Source organism: Triturus cristatus, chromosome 9 (genome assembly GCF_964204655.1).
Source record: "Triturus cristatus chromosome 9, aTriCri1.1, whole genome shotgun sequence".
In the NCBI taxonomy this organism is placed as follows: domain Eukaryota; kingdom Metazoa; phylum Chordata; class Amphibia; order Caudata; family Salamandridae; genus Triturus; species Triturus cristatus.
The window spans coordinates 878,653,325-878,670,701 of record NC_140592.1 but is presented as its reverse complement, the minus strand read 5'-3'; the positions used below and the strand labels follow the sequence as shown (position 1 = coordinate 878,670,701).

The 17,377-nt window shown below is 43.3% G+C and overlaps 1 protein-coding gene across 1 annotated transcript in view; it reads left to right on the top strand.

Moving 5' to 3' along the window:
* Positions 1-436: 436 nt before the first annotated feature.
* Positions 437-17,377, top strand: part of YY1 (YY1 transcription factor) — a 139,295-nt gene continuing 122,354 nt past the window's right edge. The window contains exon 1 of the mRNA XM_085626365.1: positions 437-3,346. Coding sequence (XP_085482491.1) covers positions 2,593-3,346 — 754 coding nt within the window. The 5' untranslated portion in view covers positions 437-2,592. The remainder of the gene's footprint in view (positions 3,347-17,377) is intronic.

The window sequence follows — 17,377 nt, the reverse complement described above, 5'->3', positions numbered from 1 at the left end:
ACTAATTTTACATAAGAGTCCACAAAAGAAAGGAAGGTGCACTCTCTTAAAAGTCATACAAGACCAACACTTGTAGTGGAAATAGTTTTCTTCTTTTTATTTGCAGTTGCTTGATAAAAAAACAGGCACACAGCCAACACGTTTCGTTCCCTCGTTCCCTGGTGCCTTGGGAACTTCGTCAGGGCTTGCTACAAATATCAAGTGTATTCAGAAAGACCAAACTAAGGTATGTTGGTCCTGTAACGGCAATATATCAAGAGTCTGATCGTATCTTCAGCTTCATAAGAAAACTATTTCAACTACAAGTGTTGGTCTTGTATGACTTTTAATAGAGTGCACCTTCCTTTCTTTTGTGGACTCATTTTACATCATTATGCAGACTCAAAGGGCTTGCAAACCTAAGAACGAAATTCATCGCAGAAAGGATCTTCATGATCACTCACTCTGGCGCACCTTTTTAATCATCACCATTTTAACGCAGAAATAACTTTCACAAGCAACTACTATACAGTACGTACTTTAACACATAGATGAGTCCAGTCCCTGCCATTATAAACACTTTCAAAAGCTCTCAGTACAACTACAATGAAGCCAGACAGAGGTCATCCTGAAGCTGGAAAAACACACGAACAACGTGCCTAGCCCTTTCCCACTTGCTGTTAAAATGAATGATTAGCAACTTATTGTATTAAAAAACACAAAGCCCTTGACAATTATCTACTATCCTGCCAAAGGCCCAGTGGAAAGGAAAAAAAAAACAAGAAACCCCCCATTGCCGCAAGATCATTTACATCAGTTATTATGGTCAGTCTTCACTTATACCTCCAGTAAATGAAGTAATTTAACCTATTTTCAAACACTGCGGACCCCATGGCACGTTTTATCTGTTCACGAATTACGATCACACTAGCGTTGTGCATTTTCTCTCCATCCAAGGTTAAACAGCATGATCTATTCATTTATACAGCGCTCACTCGGTCCATAATGAAATGGTTTTCATGCAAACTGCACCATGTTTAGTCTCCATGGCAGACCTTAATTTCTTTTTGTGTTCAGCAGTTGCCGTTCAAAGTTTATGGTCGAAAACAACTTCTAAATTCGACACACTTCCATACATTAAACATATTAGTAAGATTACAGTAAACACGAGTCATGTAGCCTCTATATCATTAAGTACGTATAAAATGATAGAGAGAAGAAAAAAAAAAGAGTATCGAAATAATAGAACAAAATAGCCGTGATAAGAGTCCTTAGAGAAAAGCAGTTGAGGCGATTCACACATCTTCTAGTTGCATATATAACTGGGATTTACATAACGTGTAGTCTTTTCAGTCAGATGGGCGGTAGCTGTAAAGTTGTGATGCACTTTTCTTCATTCATGGCTCAAAATCAACAATGAGCTCGTTTATCGGTTCAAGGCAGGGACATCATACACAGGATCAAGAGTGACAAAGTTAACTAGATAATTTGTCCTTTACAAGGTTGATTTGTGTTCACTTCTCCAGTACACACTCGTCCTTTCTTTGAGGATATCACGAACGACTAAAACACCGTATAATCATGAAATGTAAAACCAGTAAGTAAACCACAGAAAACAGCGTTTCATCCATGAAAGGTCTCCCAGTCCCTGGCAACGAACACCCTCAGGTTTTGGCGACTTGGATTGTCCACGGTACGTACGGAGAGTAGGTAGAACGAGTTCTACCTTATTAAATCGAGATATTTCCGTGGGATAGTAAAGCATGAATGGCCGTTGTTTTCAAAGAACATTCACCTTATATAGCGGAGAAAATGCACATACAACGGCCACTGAGGCGGCACTGGCAATTATTTCATTGGGTGATGTTATGAAATGTCAAGACCGTTCTTTAAGAGGGGCCATTTTCCCTTTCTCCTTGTTCGAAAATAAAATACAAAATATATTTTTCACTGGCCATTGTCTTTGACGTGATTCATAAAAACGTAACGACATATATAAAAAGCTAGGTGTTTCCTACATGGGGTAGATCTTAGATTACACTTTGACCTAAACGCTCGGTCCCGTCCTACGCGATGAAAGAGCTCTCACCTCCATGCTAACGGCACATAAATGTACCTCTTTCTACTGCATAATCTTCTCAAATAGCGGTATGCATGCGAGTTCCAAGGCTCCGCGTGATGATATAGAGCTGTTGTGAGCCTTCTCCAACTCTTTCCGTGCCCCTGGGCTCGGTTTGTTCGCAGCCGCCTCCTTCAGTCTGTTGTGGGCCCGCCCTGGATGCAAGCATACTCACTCCCCACAGCACCACACACGGCGTATAAGCGCCGCCCGTGACCGACGCAGCCCTGTCTCCCATCACCCACAGCAGCGGCCGCCTCTCAGCTCCTCACAGGCACCGCCACGCGAGCTCCCCCACCCGGCGCCTTCGCGCCCAAAACAAACCCATAACGGCCGCTTCCTGCCCCATCCCCCGCCCAACGGCTTCCCATTGTGACGCCAACGGCACAGAACACGGCTGGCGCCTGAACCGGACCGGAGAGCTCGTGCCACCGCTGCCGACATTCGTCCACCATACCACCGGTTTGGAAGGTGATGCCAAGTCTCGCGAGGTTATGCCGAATCTGACCGTAGCTTCGGGATTGGGCGGCCTGACTTGGTATCTGTGTTGTGAAGAAGGAGGAAGGGAGGAGGGGGAAGCGGTGGAGGACGGCGACAGCAGCCCGGGGGACCCCGACTGCAACACCGGCGGTGGCCTCGGACCCAGTGCCGCAGCCATGGCTTCGGGAGACACACTCTACATAGCCACGGATGGCTCCGAGATGCCTGCCGAGATCGTGGAGTTACACGAGATAGAAGTAGAGACCATCCCTGTAGAGACTATGGAGACTATTGAGACTACGGTTGTTGGGGGCTGTGATGAGGATGATGAAGAGGTGGAGGACGAGGATGACGAGGACGATGGTCTCCACCATCGGCACCACCACCAACCCATGATCGCTCTGCAGCCTCTGGACGAGCACCACCCGCTGCACCACCAGGTGCACCACCAGGAGGTTATTCTGGTACAGACTCGCGAAGAGGTAGTGGGTGGCGATGACTCGGATCTACGAGCGGACGATGGGTATGAGGACCATATTCTTATACCCGTACCTACCCCAGCTGGTGAGGACGAGTACATTGAGCAAACCTTGGTTACCATGGCTGGCAAGAGTGGAGGGCGTATGAAGAAAGGCGGCAGCGGCAAGAAGAGCAACAAGAAGAGCTACCTAAGTACTGGTGGAGACCACGGTGGTAGGAAGTGGGAACAGAAGCAGGTTCAGATCAAGACTCTAGAGGGGGAGTTCTCTGTCACGATGTGGGCATCAGGTAAGCCACCTCATCTCCCTAAACCACACGCTGACCCCTGCCGCGCCCCTCTCAGTCCCTGTCTTTCGGGGCCCCCTGCGCCTCTACCGCAGCTCTCTAAAGCCGACCGGCGTGTTTTTGTTTTGAAGGGAAGCCATGTTTTACGTGCGGCTGGGCGCCGCCATGTTCGCCTGACAATCATGGCTGCCCGGGCAAGATGGCCGTGCGGGGTCCGGGGGGAAGATGGCGGCCAGGGCAAGATGGCGGCCCGGTCGGGCGCGAGCGCGCGGCTCCCTCTATCTTCACAGCTAGGCCGCAATGGCGCACTTCAGAACTGCGGCTGTGTGGGAGAGGGGGCGGAGCCATGGAGTTTGACAGTTTGATCTGGTGACCGCGACAGCGAGTTCTTTCGCTGACCACGAGACCAACTCTGACTTCCTCTTCACTTGGCCTTACAGTTTTTGTGCTGTACAAGATGCAGTGGCGCATTAAAACGGATTTCCATATTTGGGAGTCGTAGTCCCTCTTCCGTATTATTTAGTAATTTCTGAAATGCCTTTTCACTAGTTGTATTGCTATTTGGTTAAAGAGTGAGTTTATAGACTCGTGAATAGAACTTAGTATCTGCCTTTACAACAGTTTTCAATATTGGTTAGCTATGATATCGGATTATCTTAAAGTTATTGAACAGATCACGTTTAACTTGTCATACTTTTATAATTTTACATTTAGTACTCCCGTATTTTACTCTCGTAGGCAAAAAGCAGAATGGAAATAGCGATGACCTCCAAGATAAAGTGACCGCGGTTGTTTAAGTGATCTGCGAATGTAGGTCACAAGTAGGAGTTAGGCTATACTAAGAATGCAAAATGTTATTATTTCAATTTCTGTGACCGACCATTGAAACGGGTTTTCTCCGTGCGGAGTATAGTGAGCATCTTCCGGGGTGTTGTTACCTACCCAAACGTTTGGTATTGGAAGGTTTGTGTTTTTTTTTGTTTTTTTAGGAGCTGCTGATATAAATATTCACAGTTCATGCAACACTGACCGCAGGTATATATATATATAAAAAAATAAATGTCACAAATTAGTACATAACGATGTAGTGCATTGTTCATAACCATAATTATAAGATTATATAAATCATATGGGGGGGGGGGAAAAATCGCATATCAGGCCAGTATACTTTACAGTTCATGTAGCAGCAAGCATAAATAATACAGTAATAAAGTGCGTGGTCTTAGTTATTACCAAAGTAAATCTGATACATCGGTATATAATAGTGCAATTAGCTGTGCCTAGATTGTGCATGATAATAAAGTGTTAAGTCTGATTAATACCACAGTTCCGATATTCATATGAATCATACGTAACTAGCAAATGCCATTTCCTATCCTAGAGGGAAATTGCACAATAGAAAAATAAATTTAGACTCCTTTGCCTTATATTCATTGTAATATTAGCATCACATATATATGAAGAAGATAAATAAGCAAAACAAAAGGAAATGTATTTAGAGACCTATCCACTGGAGGGGGGGGGAGAGAATCCTTAAGATCTGTCCCCTATAGCTTCAAATTCTCTCCATAACCAATGCTCTCGATCCAGTCAGACATTGGTGACCATAACAGAGCTCCACGTTTTCATGCACTCCGGCCTTTACATTCATATAGGTAGGCCTGGGCGGTGAACTTTGCTTAGTTTGCAGAGTTTTCTGCACTCTGTGGAGTGCAGAAAACTCCGCTTCGCGGTGTGCAGCGGTGTTTTTTCCCAGCTCGCGAACGGTAAGTGCGCGAGCTGCCGCTCGGGTAGAGTCTCTACCCGAGCGGCAGGAATACCAGCACAAACTGCAGTTCACACTGCATTCCGCCACTCGCGGAACTTCGCTGAGTTTTTTTGTAACTTCGCTGAGTTCCGCGTTGCAAAGCTCCGCGAACTACGCCCAGTTCTACATATAGGCTCCTCCATATTATATATTGCTAAAAGCTGTCTTCCGTTCTAGAAAAGTTTGGGTTGAGAGCTCCGCTATCCCGATGCTATGCATGCTACTGCCATGGCTACAAATACAAACTATGAATGCACTTTCGGGTACTAAGAGACTTCCTCAATCCCTAACAGGCCCCGATTTCCCCTACATAACAACTTAGCTCTGGGAATGTGCAGAACATACAAATAATTACAGCATAAGCAGCTCCACACTGCTTGCATTTAGCATCAGGCTTCCTACCCCATCTATATAGCTTTTTTGCAGGGACTGACCGTAAGGTAGGTGCTGTTGCATTTGATGAGAAAACTAATAATATTCAGGGCTAGCGAGGTATGTTTAAAAATAAGTTATACCTTCATGCAGATTTTACAGTTGTGGCAAGTGTAAAAAGTTTTTAGGAAAACGTCATTGACTTACCCTTGTTTCACAAATTCATATCCACGGAGTAATTTTTCAAAAAGTTTCTTGGTTTAATTTTCAAGAGTCGTCTTATCTAGGTCCTGTAATTGGTCAAGTATTTTGTTCAGCTCCTTCAGTGGTGGCAAAGGGCAGTAAAAAAAATCAATTGCTTCTCAGGTTTTCCATAAAAGCCATTGTCTTCAATACAGTTCCTTTTAATCGGTAACAGTTCACCTTCTTGAATGACAGTTTAGGAGTGGTAAATTGTGTTTAAAATTGCATTGGCTGCTGTGTGTATTCTATGGACTTTGACTTGGATTTTATTATCCTTGATATAAATGGATTCTGAAAATCTACTATTTTCGAGGTGTGACTCAGCCTGATGTTTAAGTTCTGATTTATTTTATTATTTATATTGTTTTTCAGTAATGAGATGTCCCCTTGCCTCATAATCGGAAGGTGGTCAGTATGATGACCTCAGTAAACTGTGTGAAGAGTATTCTGTAAACTCACTGTTCTAAAACCATTTTCTTTTGCTATGTCATTATTAAAACATGCATATATTTTTGTAAACTTTATCATTTTGTACAAACATAATGTGGACATCACAAACATACTACACTACAAAATTCCTACATTTGACAAAAAGGAAATGATGCCCTTGTGTGGCCTGCGGGCCCAAACCTTGGTAAAAGTTAATGGCCCACTGCCCATGGGACAACCGGGAGCCGTAGTTTTTTTCAAGTTTTGGTACTGCTGGCCACGGGGCACACTGCAGGCCCAGGGTTTTTTTATTTTTTCAAATGATATGGACAGGGGTGTGTAATTTAATGAAATATCTACTTGCCCATGGGGCAGGTTGCTTCATAAATCTACTTGTCCTGTAACAAAATCCACTTGTCCCTTTTGTGTCATGTTATGCAACTACAGATTATGGCAGCAATCTCATCGTATAAGAACTCTGAAATAGCCTCTGTGATTATGCCAGGACTCCTTCCATAGTAGGGTTTGAATACTAGCAATTCCCTTATGTTGCCACATTTCCGCAGATCTACAGACTTGGGCTGCAGGTAATGGTAAGCAACAGTTCTAGATTTGGAATGCCCGTTTGTGTCTGTGCAAACCTACTAACTTGCATATTTTAAGGGTTTTCACCAACTGTTCTCTAATTTTTCCCCCATACTGAGAAAGTCTGGAAATTTATTCCTGACCATGGCAGACATACAATTTTTTCCGGGGTTGGGAAAAAAGTGGTTGCACTTGCAAAGACTCAGGATTTTGCATGAGCAAATCTACACCTGCATATTTCCTCATGCTAAAATGCAGTTCACAAATATTTTCTAGAAGTACTATTTCTTGCCCTACTTCTGTAAAGTCTTGTGAACTCCCAAAAGCTGTATATCTGTACTTAATGCAAGGACATGGGTGCACTTTTGAGACTTTATTTAATAATTGATCCCCTAATTAGGTCTGGTGTTACCCATGACCTGTTCTGTTTATTAAAATTCTGTCTATTGGCTAGCTTCACTGTGAGTGACAGCATTCTGTTCTTTCACAAGGAGCATATTGACACACTCATTTGTTCAATGCCAGGAACTACTGTGGCAATGTGTGCTTTTTGAGACCAAAACTAATTTTGCTTTTGCCAATGTTATAATGGTGAGGGCACAGCAGCTCCCACACGAATACGGTTTTACAAAAACCATGCCAAAACAAGTCACACATTGGCAAAACCAAAAGGCTGACCAACAATTTCAGACCTATTGGCTTTACCAATGCTTGTTTTATTTTTTTATGTTTTCCATTATCTTATTAAAACTGCTTACACTGATTTTCTACTATGAGTATTTTTAGGAAATACTATCATACATCAACACATTTTACTAAATGACGCTGCAAAGAGATGGTACCTAAAATTTGACAGTGGTTCAGCAAAATGTTATTGGCTTTTTTTTGTGAACATTTTATTTTGAAAGCAAAGACTCCTCAATCTTGCTTTCAAGCTTCCGCAAATATTTGCATCTAATCAGAGAGCATTCTGGGAGCATTATACTTGGCCTAATATAGTTGAAAATGTGTGTACACGTTTCTGTACTGGAACCACTGTCCGTAGTCTAGTCTGAGATTACAACATTTACTTAGAGCGCTCACCCTAATAATAAAGGCTTTGCATTAATGAACCATAAATACAAGTTTGAACAGCATTAACACATGGGCACAAATATTACCTTAACTGCAGGCAATGCCTTTCTCTGATCCATATTGTGGTACTGTAAATTGGTAGCAAAAGGGTTTGTGCTGTAAGGGGTTGAGCCTTCTTGCCCTGAGGACAAAGTACACATAAACTCGTTGCAATTGACCTAAAACAATATGTCCCGGGCGTCGGGCTATAGGAATTCCACATCCCTGTATGGGCCTTCCCACATATTTCCCATCACCCAGCATCCCCCAAGTTTCCTGATGCAAATAGTATCTCACATCCCTGGATAGGTCTAGTGCCCAAACAAGCATTGGCATAGCCAATATGTGTCGCTTTTGGGACCTTATAAGTATTTAGTTATGCAGCACAATATCCTTGGTGCAACAACAACTGTTGCATGGCTAAACACTTATATTGACCCAAAGGCGAGAGCTATTGGCTATGTCAATGCTTGTTGTTGGAACTGTAATGACTGTAACAAACCATTCTTCGTGCCCTTGACAAAGACGCCCTATCTCTTTTACTCCAAAATTCATTTGATTGAAAATAATCTACCACAACTAAGGACAAACATCACTGGCAATCCAATAGACCTGGCTTTGGCAAGCCTGAAACCATTTTTTTTCTCCAAACATTGCAATAGGTATTAAAAGATCAACTGTCATATTAAAAATGCTATGGTCCAAAGCAAAAAATGTAAAAGCGACCAACCTCACAAATAAAGCAAAAATATAAAGTGAAAGCAAAACAAAAGCAGAGATTGGCCCACTAGCCTTGGCGTAGAAGTGGACAGCTTTTGAGGCGGCCATGCACATGTCCACAGGTAATATGCAATCACTCACAGTGAAGAATGCCAGTGGCTGAAGTCACCTGACCCATTGTCCTATGCTGTATTGGGCAGAGGCAAAATATTTATGACACTTGAACAGACCAATGGACACAGAGGACTGACCAAAAGCAGCTCTACGCATGTATACATCTATGTATAATTTATTGTGTTTTTGGAAAAAAACATGAGCTGGTGTCTGTAAGCCAATCTTGAAAATAAACTATGTCATGTACACCAAATTTAAGAGCTCTTGTTTGGGCATTAATGGCATAGTCTTCCACCCCATAGCTACTTGTTTCTTTGCTGTCATAAATGGAAGCCACTACCTAATGCCACACATGTACCTATAAAAAACTTTACACTGGGATAGTTTTAGTGCACTACTACTTCCGGACACTGCCTTTAATAATACATACTCCGTGGGTACTTTCATCCCTCTTCCAAATTGTTTAACTGACTACTTGCACACTATGTTTCTCATCTTGTTTTTATTTGTGCATTTCGAGCCCTGGTAGTATCTTGGAAATCCAGAACACTTGCTAGATTGAACTGTTAATCTCATTCAACCTGACACCTGTGGTTGGGGATTTCCAAAAATGGAAGGGTGGAATACTGTTTAATTGCCAGAAAAACACATGAATACGTTTACCGTTGAAGAGTGTTCAAAAGGCACCCCCGAAAGTTAAGACACGGTGTAATCACTACATAGCCATCTTAAAAAACAAATATTGACAAAGCCAATAGGTTTCACCTATGTAAGATCTATTGGCTTTGTCAATGGTTTTTCTTTCTTTTTACACATGTTGCAGAGCAGCCCGATTTGGTATGCAACATGTCTTAAAGTAAAAAAAACAAAAAAAAAGCGGGGGAAAAACGCAATGGCCGCCAATGCTGTTGCTTAGGCAGAACGTATTTGCTTTGCCATTGCTTGTTTTGGTTAGAAATCTTACTTAAGAAAAAACAGTTACGGCGTTTCCCCCCAAAAATTGCACAGATTTATTTATTTATCTTTTTTGCCCCGAAAACTACATCACGGAAGGTTTTGCGAGGTTCACATTGATAAGAAAAGCTGTTAAGCAGCATTGAACGCACATGATGCCTTTGCTTTTTCAAGTGACAAACTAGGGAGGCACTTTCCACAGTTTCAAATCCATAATCGAGCCTTTTAGGGGAACGCATTGTGTAGGATATCGGTCACACACAAATACTCTGGAAAACACGTGAAGCTGCACTTCACTGTAAAGGAGTGACTTACTTGTAACCTGTTTACAAGTACAACCAGGGATGTCCGTTTAGAGGAGGTGCACATTAATGATCAATTTGAGTGGGACATCGGGTTAACAGAATCAACCTTTTTCTTTTTTTGTTCTTTCATTTTATGAAGCTCTCTGTTTGATATGTAAATGAGTTTATTTGCTAGATCTCGTTCCGAGATGGCCTAAACAAAGCAGCAGACTACCCTCTTCTGAGAGCAATTTTAATTTTAATTTTAAAATGCGAATGGGTGGGTGAGGATGGGGGAATCGAGCAACACCAGGGAGCAGGGTGGGAATAACACGATGGGGCGAGTGCGGGGTGATGAAGGGACTTGATGAAACAGCGTGGAGTGGGCACTGGGGCTAGTCAAGGAATGTTAGGGGTGGTGCAAGCAACGACGCAGAAGTGCTGCGAGGGAGGAGGGGAGAGGGTCAGAAAACATGTGCACTTAGTGCCAATACAAGAATATGTGGAGGTGTGGGGCAGTTTATAAGATGCCCTGCACTGGCTGAGCAGAGATACACTCAGATACACATATTCAAGCAAGCAAACGCCTCCTCCGGTCTTTATCGCAGTGAAAGCGAGTGTGACTCCGCTATCTGCATAGTGTGGCGGGAAACTTTCTGTGTGTATTGATCCGTTGCTGAGAGCACTGTCCGTCATGGGGCTGCTTTGTCTGGCAGTCACTTCCATTTGAATTTGACTGACTGAGGGAGCCTGGTTTATTTGTAAAAGACAACAAGGCTTTTCATTCATAATTCCTGCCGTGGGGACGGGTACTAATGACAGAGCCCTGAATACTGAGGGTGTGCGGTATACAAGGCAGGAAGGAGCGCGGCCGGGGGTTGCCAAATGAGGGGAAGAGCGGTTAGTAGGTGAAAGTTCTGGTGAGAGAGAGATGGCGTGTAAAACAAGCATTGGCCTTGATATTTGCTCTGGATTACTTGAAAAGTCTTTGGTATTATCAAAACAAACTATCTTGTTCAAATAGAAAAGACCTTCTAATGCACATTTATGTTTTTGTAAACAAAATAGAGGATCAATAGGCCCCTCACTGCTAAACACCGAAGTGCTCACTGACCCCACTTGGGATGACGCTTTACACGCAGTCTTCTATGTAAATAATTGTTTAAGGGAAGCAGGCAAAAAGGCTTTGATGCACACAGATAAAGCTCACATCCCTCATTGGTGCTACCAAGTGAGTCAGGGATAGAAAGATGCGTCTCATAGGGACAGGAGGACTCTCAATACTGTGACGGTGCTCACTTCACGGGTATCACCACCTCGCTAGAATCCGCATGCTTCCACTGGCGTCCGCTCCTGCAGTCCCGAAATGCTCCGTTTAAACCTGTAGCCCTTTATGTGAAACAGCTTCCCCTTGCCGTTTTCTTTGAAGATGTGTATGGCTGGTAGTTGCAATTCCCAAGTCAGTAGGTTGTATAGTGCAGTATTTTATTTACTATTTTCAATAAACATTTCCTTGCTTGAAAAACGAGCATTGGCCGTGCGGCCGTGAAAGTGACACAGCCCGTGAAAGTGATTGTGATCAACGGAGAAAGACTGAAGGAGGCTGCGTGCGTGCACGCTTCACGTGCACACAAGCTTTAGGCCACCAAAAGCCTGTGGCAGCACTTCGAAAACCCACCTACTAAATGTCTTGCAGTGCAGCGGAAGCGCTGGCTCAGGCGACACTTAAAACGGCACAAACCGCAACATGGACACATGAAGTTTTCCTCTGAAAATGGACCCTTTTTTCCCAGTGTAAGAAGGTGTAGATTTTGACACCTGGCTCATTGGTCAATAGGGAACCTAACAAATGTGTACATTTTTGAAAATTAGACACCGAGAAGTATATAGGGTAGGTTGACTTGTGTGGCTGTATCCAGGATTTCTTACCCAGAAATCTTTGCTGACATCAAATTTTGAGTAAAAACTCACCTTTCCTCACATTTTTGTAAAAAGTTCTTGAGTCTGCAGGGAGCCACATGTTTTCTACCACCCTGTGTGAGTGGTTCAAGAGACTACCACAAAAAGCCCCTACAGCGTGGGGGGGGGGGGGGTGGGTCACAAATCACGAGCCTCTTTGAGAGAACACTCTGCTCCCACTCAATGGAATGGAAAGCCGCCACCCCTGCTAACCCATCAACCACATTCATTTGAAAAACTAGGCAAACAAGGTATTGTAGGGCGGTGTTGTGTAAATTCCACGTTTCTCTTCCCCAGAAACCTTTGCAAGCATCAAACCTTGACTAAAGAGGCAGCACAAACGTAAACATACAAATGTATGCCCCTTGAGGGGGTCGACTATAGCCGGGGATCCAACTTTTTTATAATATTATCCCTGGTGTCTAGTCGTCCCTGCTTATGGGACGAAGTGCACCCGCAAACATGAATCAATTTGATAACACAATGCTGGAAAGGGGAGACTCTCCCCCCTTTCCAGCGATGCTGCTCTCAAATTGGCAGTGATGGAGGAAAACCCCCTCTGGACATGCTGCTCCTCGCACTGCCCCCCAAAGGGAGGACGGCCGGTTGGCGTCCCCCACACTAAAAGGTTTAAATATGACAGTTCTAACTTTGCACAGATTGGTAATTTTTCTATAGTATACTTGATGGTTGGCTTGTTGGAGAGCTTGTGCCCATTGTAGCAGATCTGCGTTGGTCACGGTGACAAGCCAATCCAAAGTTTTGATAAAGATAACGGGCCTGACACATTGATTGTAAAAAGCATATGATAGTGGGCATTTATCGGGGATTGTTATTGCTTTCTGGTAAAGTCTACAAATAGGAATTTTGTTACATGGAAAATCACAGATTACCGTACTGGACAAGGATTTTGGTGTGGAGTATCTCCTCTGGCAAACAGTGCATATAGAAGATTTGCTCTATAAGAATCCTATTAGCCCCTTTTAGGATTTAATTATAGGCTACCGACCTTTGTTATTTTATGATTGTATACCTGATGTTTGCCACGTGGAAACGTTTAGACTCAATATAGTATGCCTGAATTGGTCATGGGGACAAAGCGATAACACCTGTACACCGGATTGGTTTACTAGAAAAGGGTATTTCAGGTGTAATACATCTGATCTGTTTATTATGGAAAGTTAGGGCAAAGGCAGTCGGCCTGTTTTACTTACTATGTAGCCATTACTTTAAAGACAATTCACCTATATGGTTGCATTGTTTTTGCACAGTGTAAAGCATGCAGTCTGTATTTTGTTACATAAAATCAAACATTGTACTGTTGTAGGGAAACATTTTTCTGTTGGTTATCTCCTTAGAGATACCCTCAGGTTTGAAGCTTTTCCTCTGTAGTAATTATGGCTAGAGCCTTTTTTGGAAGGCTTAACAGGTTTAGCTGTCTTCCAGGATCGTGTAATAAAAAAGAATTGAGTACTACATACAACCGTATATAATTATATATAAATACATAGAGGGCTATTGCGTCAGCCCTCTTCTGCATTGGTATGTCTTAGTGTCATTACACTCTGAACCATTATCATATGCAGCATGCTGTCATGGATGGAAGCAGTACCCAGTAGTCTGTTGCCCTTTGAATGACGCCGGCGTTTACTGATACTGATCAAATGAGCGCGCTTCAGTGTCTGGGCTAGTTTCAGTTTCCTCGCTTTTATAGTTCCCCTTTTTAGGTCTCGCGCCTAGCGGTACACTGTGCAGCAGTGTTCGCGCAGCGAGAATCCTTTTGACAGGGTTTTAGAAATGGACCCTGGAAATGAACACACTCGTGCGTGTTCATTGCCTATGGTCTTCTCTGATTGGGCTTGGAGTGCGTGTTGTTTTGTAACCGAACACGCAATAGGCCTTGCTCCGCCCATGGCCTATTGGTGTCTGTTACGCGCACCAAAGCCCATATGTCTTCAATTATCGTGCCCAGACACGGGCGCGATAATTGAAGACATATGGCTCGCGCGCACCAATCGCTGGCGTGGGTTTCTTTAAAAAACTTTTTTTTTTTTTTTTTACATAAGCGATCGCTTTCAGTGCTGCTTGTTTTGTTGTTGAGGTCACATGGAACCTTTAACACCCTAATGGTCTTTGGGTACTTTTAAGGTGCGGGTTTGGGCTTGTGGATGGTCTAAGAATGAGCCTATGCTAAGCTGACGATACAGCAGAAAGCATACATAGTTGTGAATGGAAGGAGTAGGTCTGACTCCGTGCGGCACAAAGATTATGCTGCTAGGCAGGAACATGACCTCAAGAGGAAGAGAAATGTTTTGGTCTAGTGGCAGGTTGACATTTAGAGCTGTAGCTATTTCTGCCCATCGCTGCTTCAGTACAGGTTTGTGACAATATGTGGGGCGACTAACTTAGCAGAATCTATTTTAGACCGGATATTTTAGTGGGTTACCTTGAATATGTTCATATATTTTTGTTTCTCTTTTAATGTATTTCCCTTTTTGCACCGTTTGGAGTAAACCATTATTGTGTTCCTTGTGGGTTTATTTGCGCACGGAACATTTGGTCGAGAACTTATGCCTAGCCCGGGGTACAGTTGAAAGTCCAGAAGCTGTGGGCAGTAAAGTTGTACTCCACCTACTCTCTTGTTCCGTTAGAGTGCCGCCTTCAGCTCACACTTTAGGTTTTGCAGTTACTTCTTCAGGTTCTTTTCACACATTTCGTAGACGCTACCTCGGCGTAGCCCAACTCGTTTGCCACTGGCTGTTAAAAAAAAAAATACCCAGTATCCTGATCAATGTAGATGTGAGATGTGCAGTCTTCCGAGTACGCCTGCATGCACAGGCCCAAAACAATGAAAGACGCGCAGAATTGGCGAAGATGTGTTTTCTTTCATTTTGTAGTCTGTCGTGAATCGCTCAGTTAAATGAGGTGGCCATAAATATAAACTATGTTGCAGTTTGAAACTTTGGTTTTCTACTTGTGTGTGACTGGGGATTTAAATATCAATTTGCATCGTTGTTTGGCTGAGCACAAATTTAGGTAAATTAGTTTTCTCTTTCATTTGTCCGAGTAGAACAAACCAATAATATTTGTGAACAGCGGGCCAGATCCACAACCGTTTTTTTGTGGTCGCAAAAGGGATTTCGGCCCCATGGCGACTGCAAAATAGGTCAGCCAAATTTACTAACCCTATTTTGTGAGTCGCTAATCAATTAGCGACTCGTAAAATAGGATTAGTAACTCGCTTTAGGAAGGGGTGTGCCAAGGGCGCCCCTTCCTAATAGCGAGTCCATAACCCATATATGAATGTTTTGCGGTCGCAAAAACCCGCAGTTTACCACCCTTCTCAGAAGGGTGGTAAGGCAAGCATGCGCAAATGTTTTTTAAGAGCAGGCAGTGGTCCCAGGGACCACTGCCTTCCCCAGGGATGTGGAATTCCTATAGCCCGACGCCCAGGACATATTGTTTGGGGTCAAGGGCAACAAGTTTTAATGAGTATTTTGTCCTTGGGACAAGTAGGCCCAACCCCCTGCAGCACAAACCCTTTGGCTGCCAGTTTGCAGTGCCACATTAAGGGTCAGGGAAGGGCACTGCCTGCAGTTAAGTTAATATTTGTGTGCATATGTTAATGCTATTCAAATTATATTTATGTTTCATTAATTGAAAGCCTTTATTATTCGGGTGAGTGCTCTAAATAAATGTCAGCTCTGACTGGTTCCTGTAGAAAAATGTGTACAAGGTTTCAAAGTTTAGCAATATGAGGCTATGCATAAGGCTCCCAGAACGCTCTTTGATTAGAATTAAATATTTTTAGAAGCTTGAAGCAAGATTAATGATTCTTTGCTTTCAATATAAAATGTTCCAAGCATAATGAAAGTAGGGAAAAAAAACATTTTGCTAAACTACTATAAGATTTCACGTACCATTTCTTTGCAGCATCATTTAATAAAATGTGTTAAAATGTGTTGATATTGAAAAGAAAGAGTATGCAGTTCCTAAGCGAGACGGGGGAGTGTGGGTGCAAGGAAGAGACCGTAAGAAAGGGGAATTCCTCTTTTCGGAACTAGGGTCCTCACACACCCAGCAAGCTAGGTGTCATGCTTCATCATATGGACCTGCTCCTCGTCGGGCCGGCGCTGCAATGCCCGACGGGCACCCTAAAAAGGGGCTCTTTGGCGGAGATCTTTAGTTCCTGGCCGTATGATGCAGTGTGTGTGAGAGGAACCTAGTGGTGTAGATGTGAGTGCAGGTAAGTGAGTTAAAACAAGTTGGAGAGTCCAGAAATATAATTTTATTAAGGGTGGCTCTCCACCTGATTAAAAATGAAAACAGAGTGGCAGCTGGCTGATATTATGATTCAGCTAAGCTAAGCTCTTCTGTGGTGGTCGACATGTTTCTTGCCCGGTGGTCCTATTGATCCGTGGCAATTCCTCAGGACCTATTGAACTGTCAAATAATCTACACAAAGTGGTAAGTACAACTGTTACCTGCCACCTGTTATATGGAAAACGATCTCGCCATATGCCTAAGGGAACCTAGAAAAAAAGGAAAGTTTTAAGGAAGGCATCCCAAGCAAAGGCAGTGATAAAAATAAATACTGTACAGGTCGATCTCACATAGTGGTGATTACCCCCTTGACCAAATGGCACAAGTAACCGTCCTTTGTCACCAAGTGTCAACAAACCCTGTACAGTGAGTAGGAGTTCTCCTACGAGAGTGAAATTAAAAACAATTTGGTGTGATACCCTGCTCCTATCCGTGGTCGTGGCGCCACCGGCACACCAAGATTCTGGTGTCCTAGTAAGGAACAAAATGGTGCATGAAATAACAAAATAACTAGCCCGACAAGTATCGTCAGCATATTAAAACCAAATCGCCCGTGTGCGATCCCGTCATATGAGCTGCTGTGATGCGAGTGTTAAACCACAAGGGATAATAAGATGATAAAATAGCACCACGAAGCAAACTAAGAAAGAAGAAGTCACAGGAGTTGTGAATGCCAACCCGTTCAAGGTATCAGCCAGTCAAAAGTGCGTAACTACCAAATAAAGGTCCCACCACATGATCGCTCGCTCCATGCGTAGAGTCCAGGGCAAGCCCGGTTTGCCGTAAATAGTAACCGACAAAAACCCTGGGTTGCCACCTACTCCCACCGAGTGCCGAGCAAAGTGCGCCTGCGGACCGATAAATGTTCATCGGCAGAGTGTAAAAGTATGGCATCTTAGGTTCTTTAGTATTGAGAAATTCAGCTTCCTTTTTGCTGATCCAACCATTACTTTCAGCTTCAAAAGTGATGGTCGCGATCTTAGTGGTGAGTCTCGGTGTAGGGTCAACAGAGTTGGGGGTGTAGTACTTCGTGTTGTCAAGTTGTCGTCTACACTCTCGATCATAATCAATAGTATTTTGGTTGGATCAGCAAAAAGGAAGCTGAATTTCTCAATACTAAAGAACCTAAGA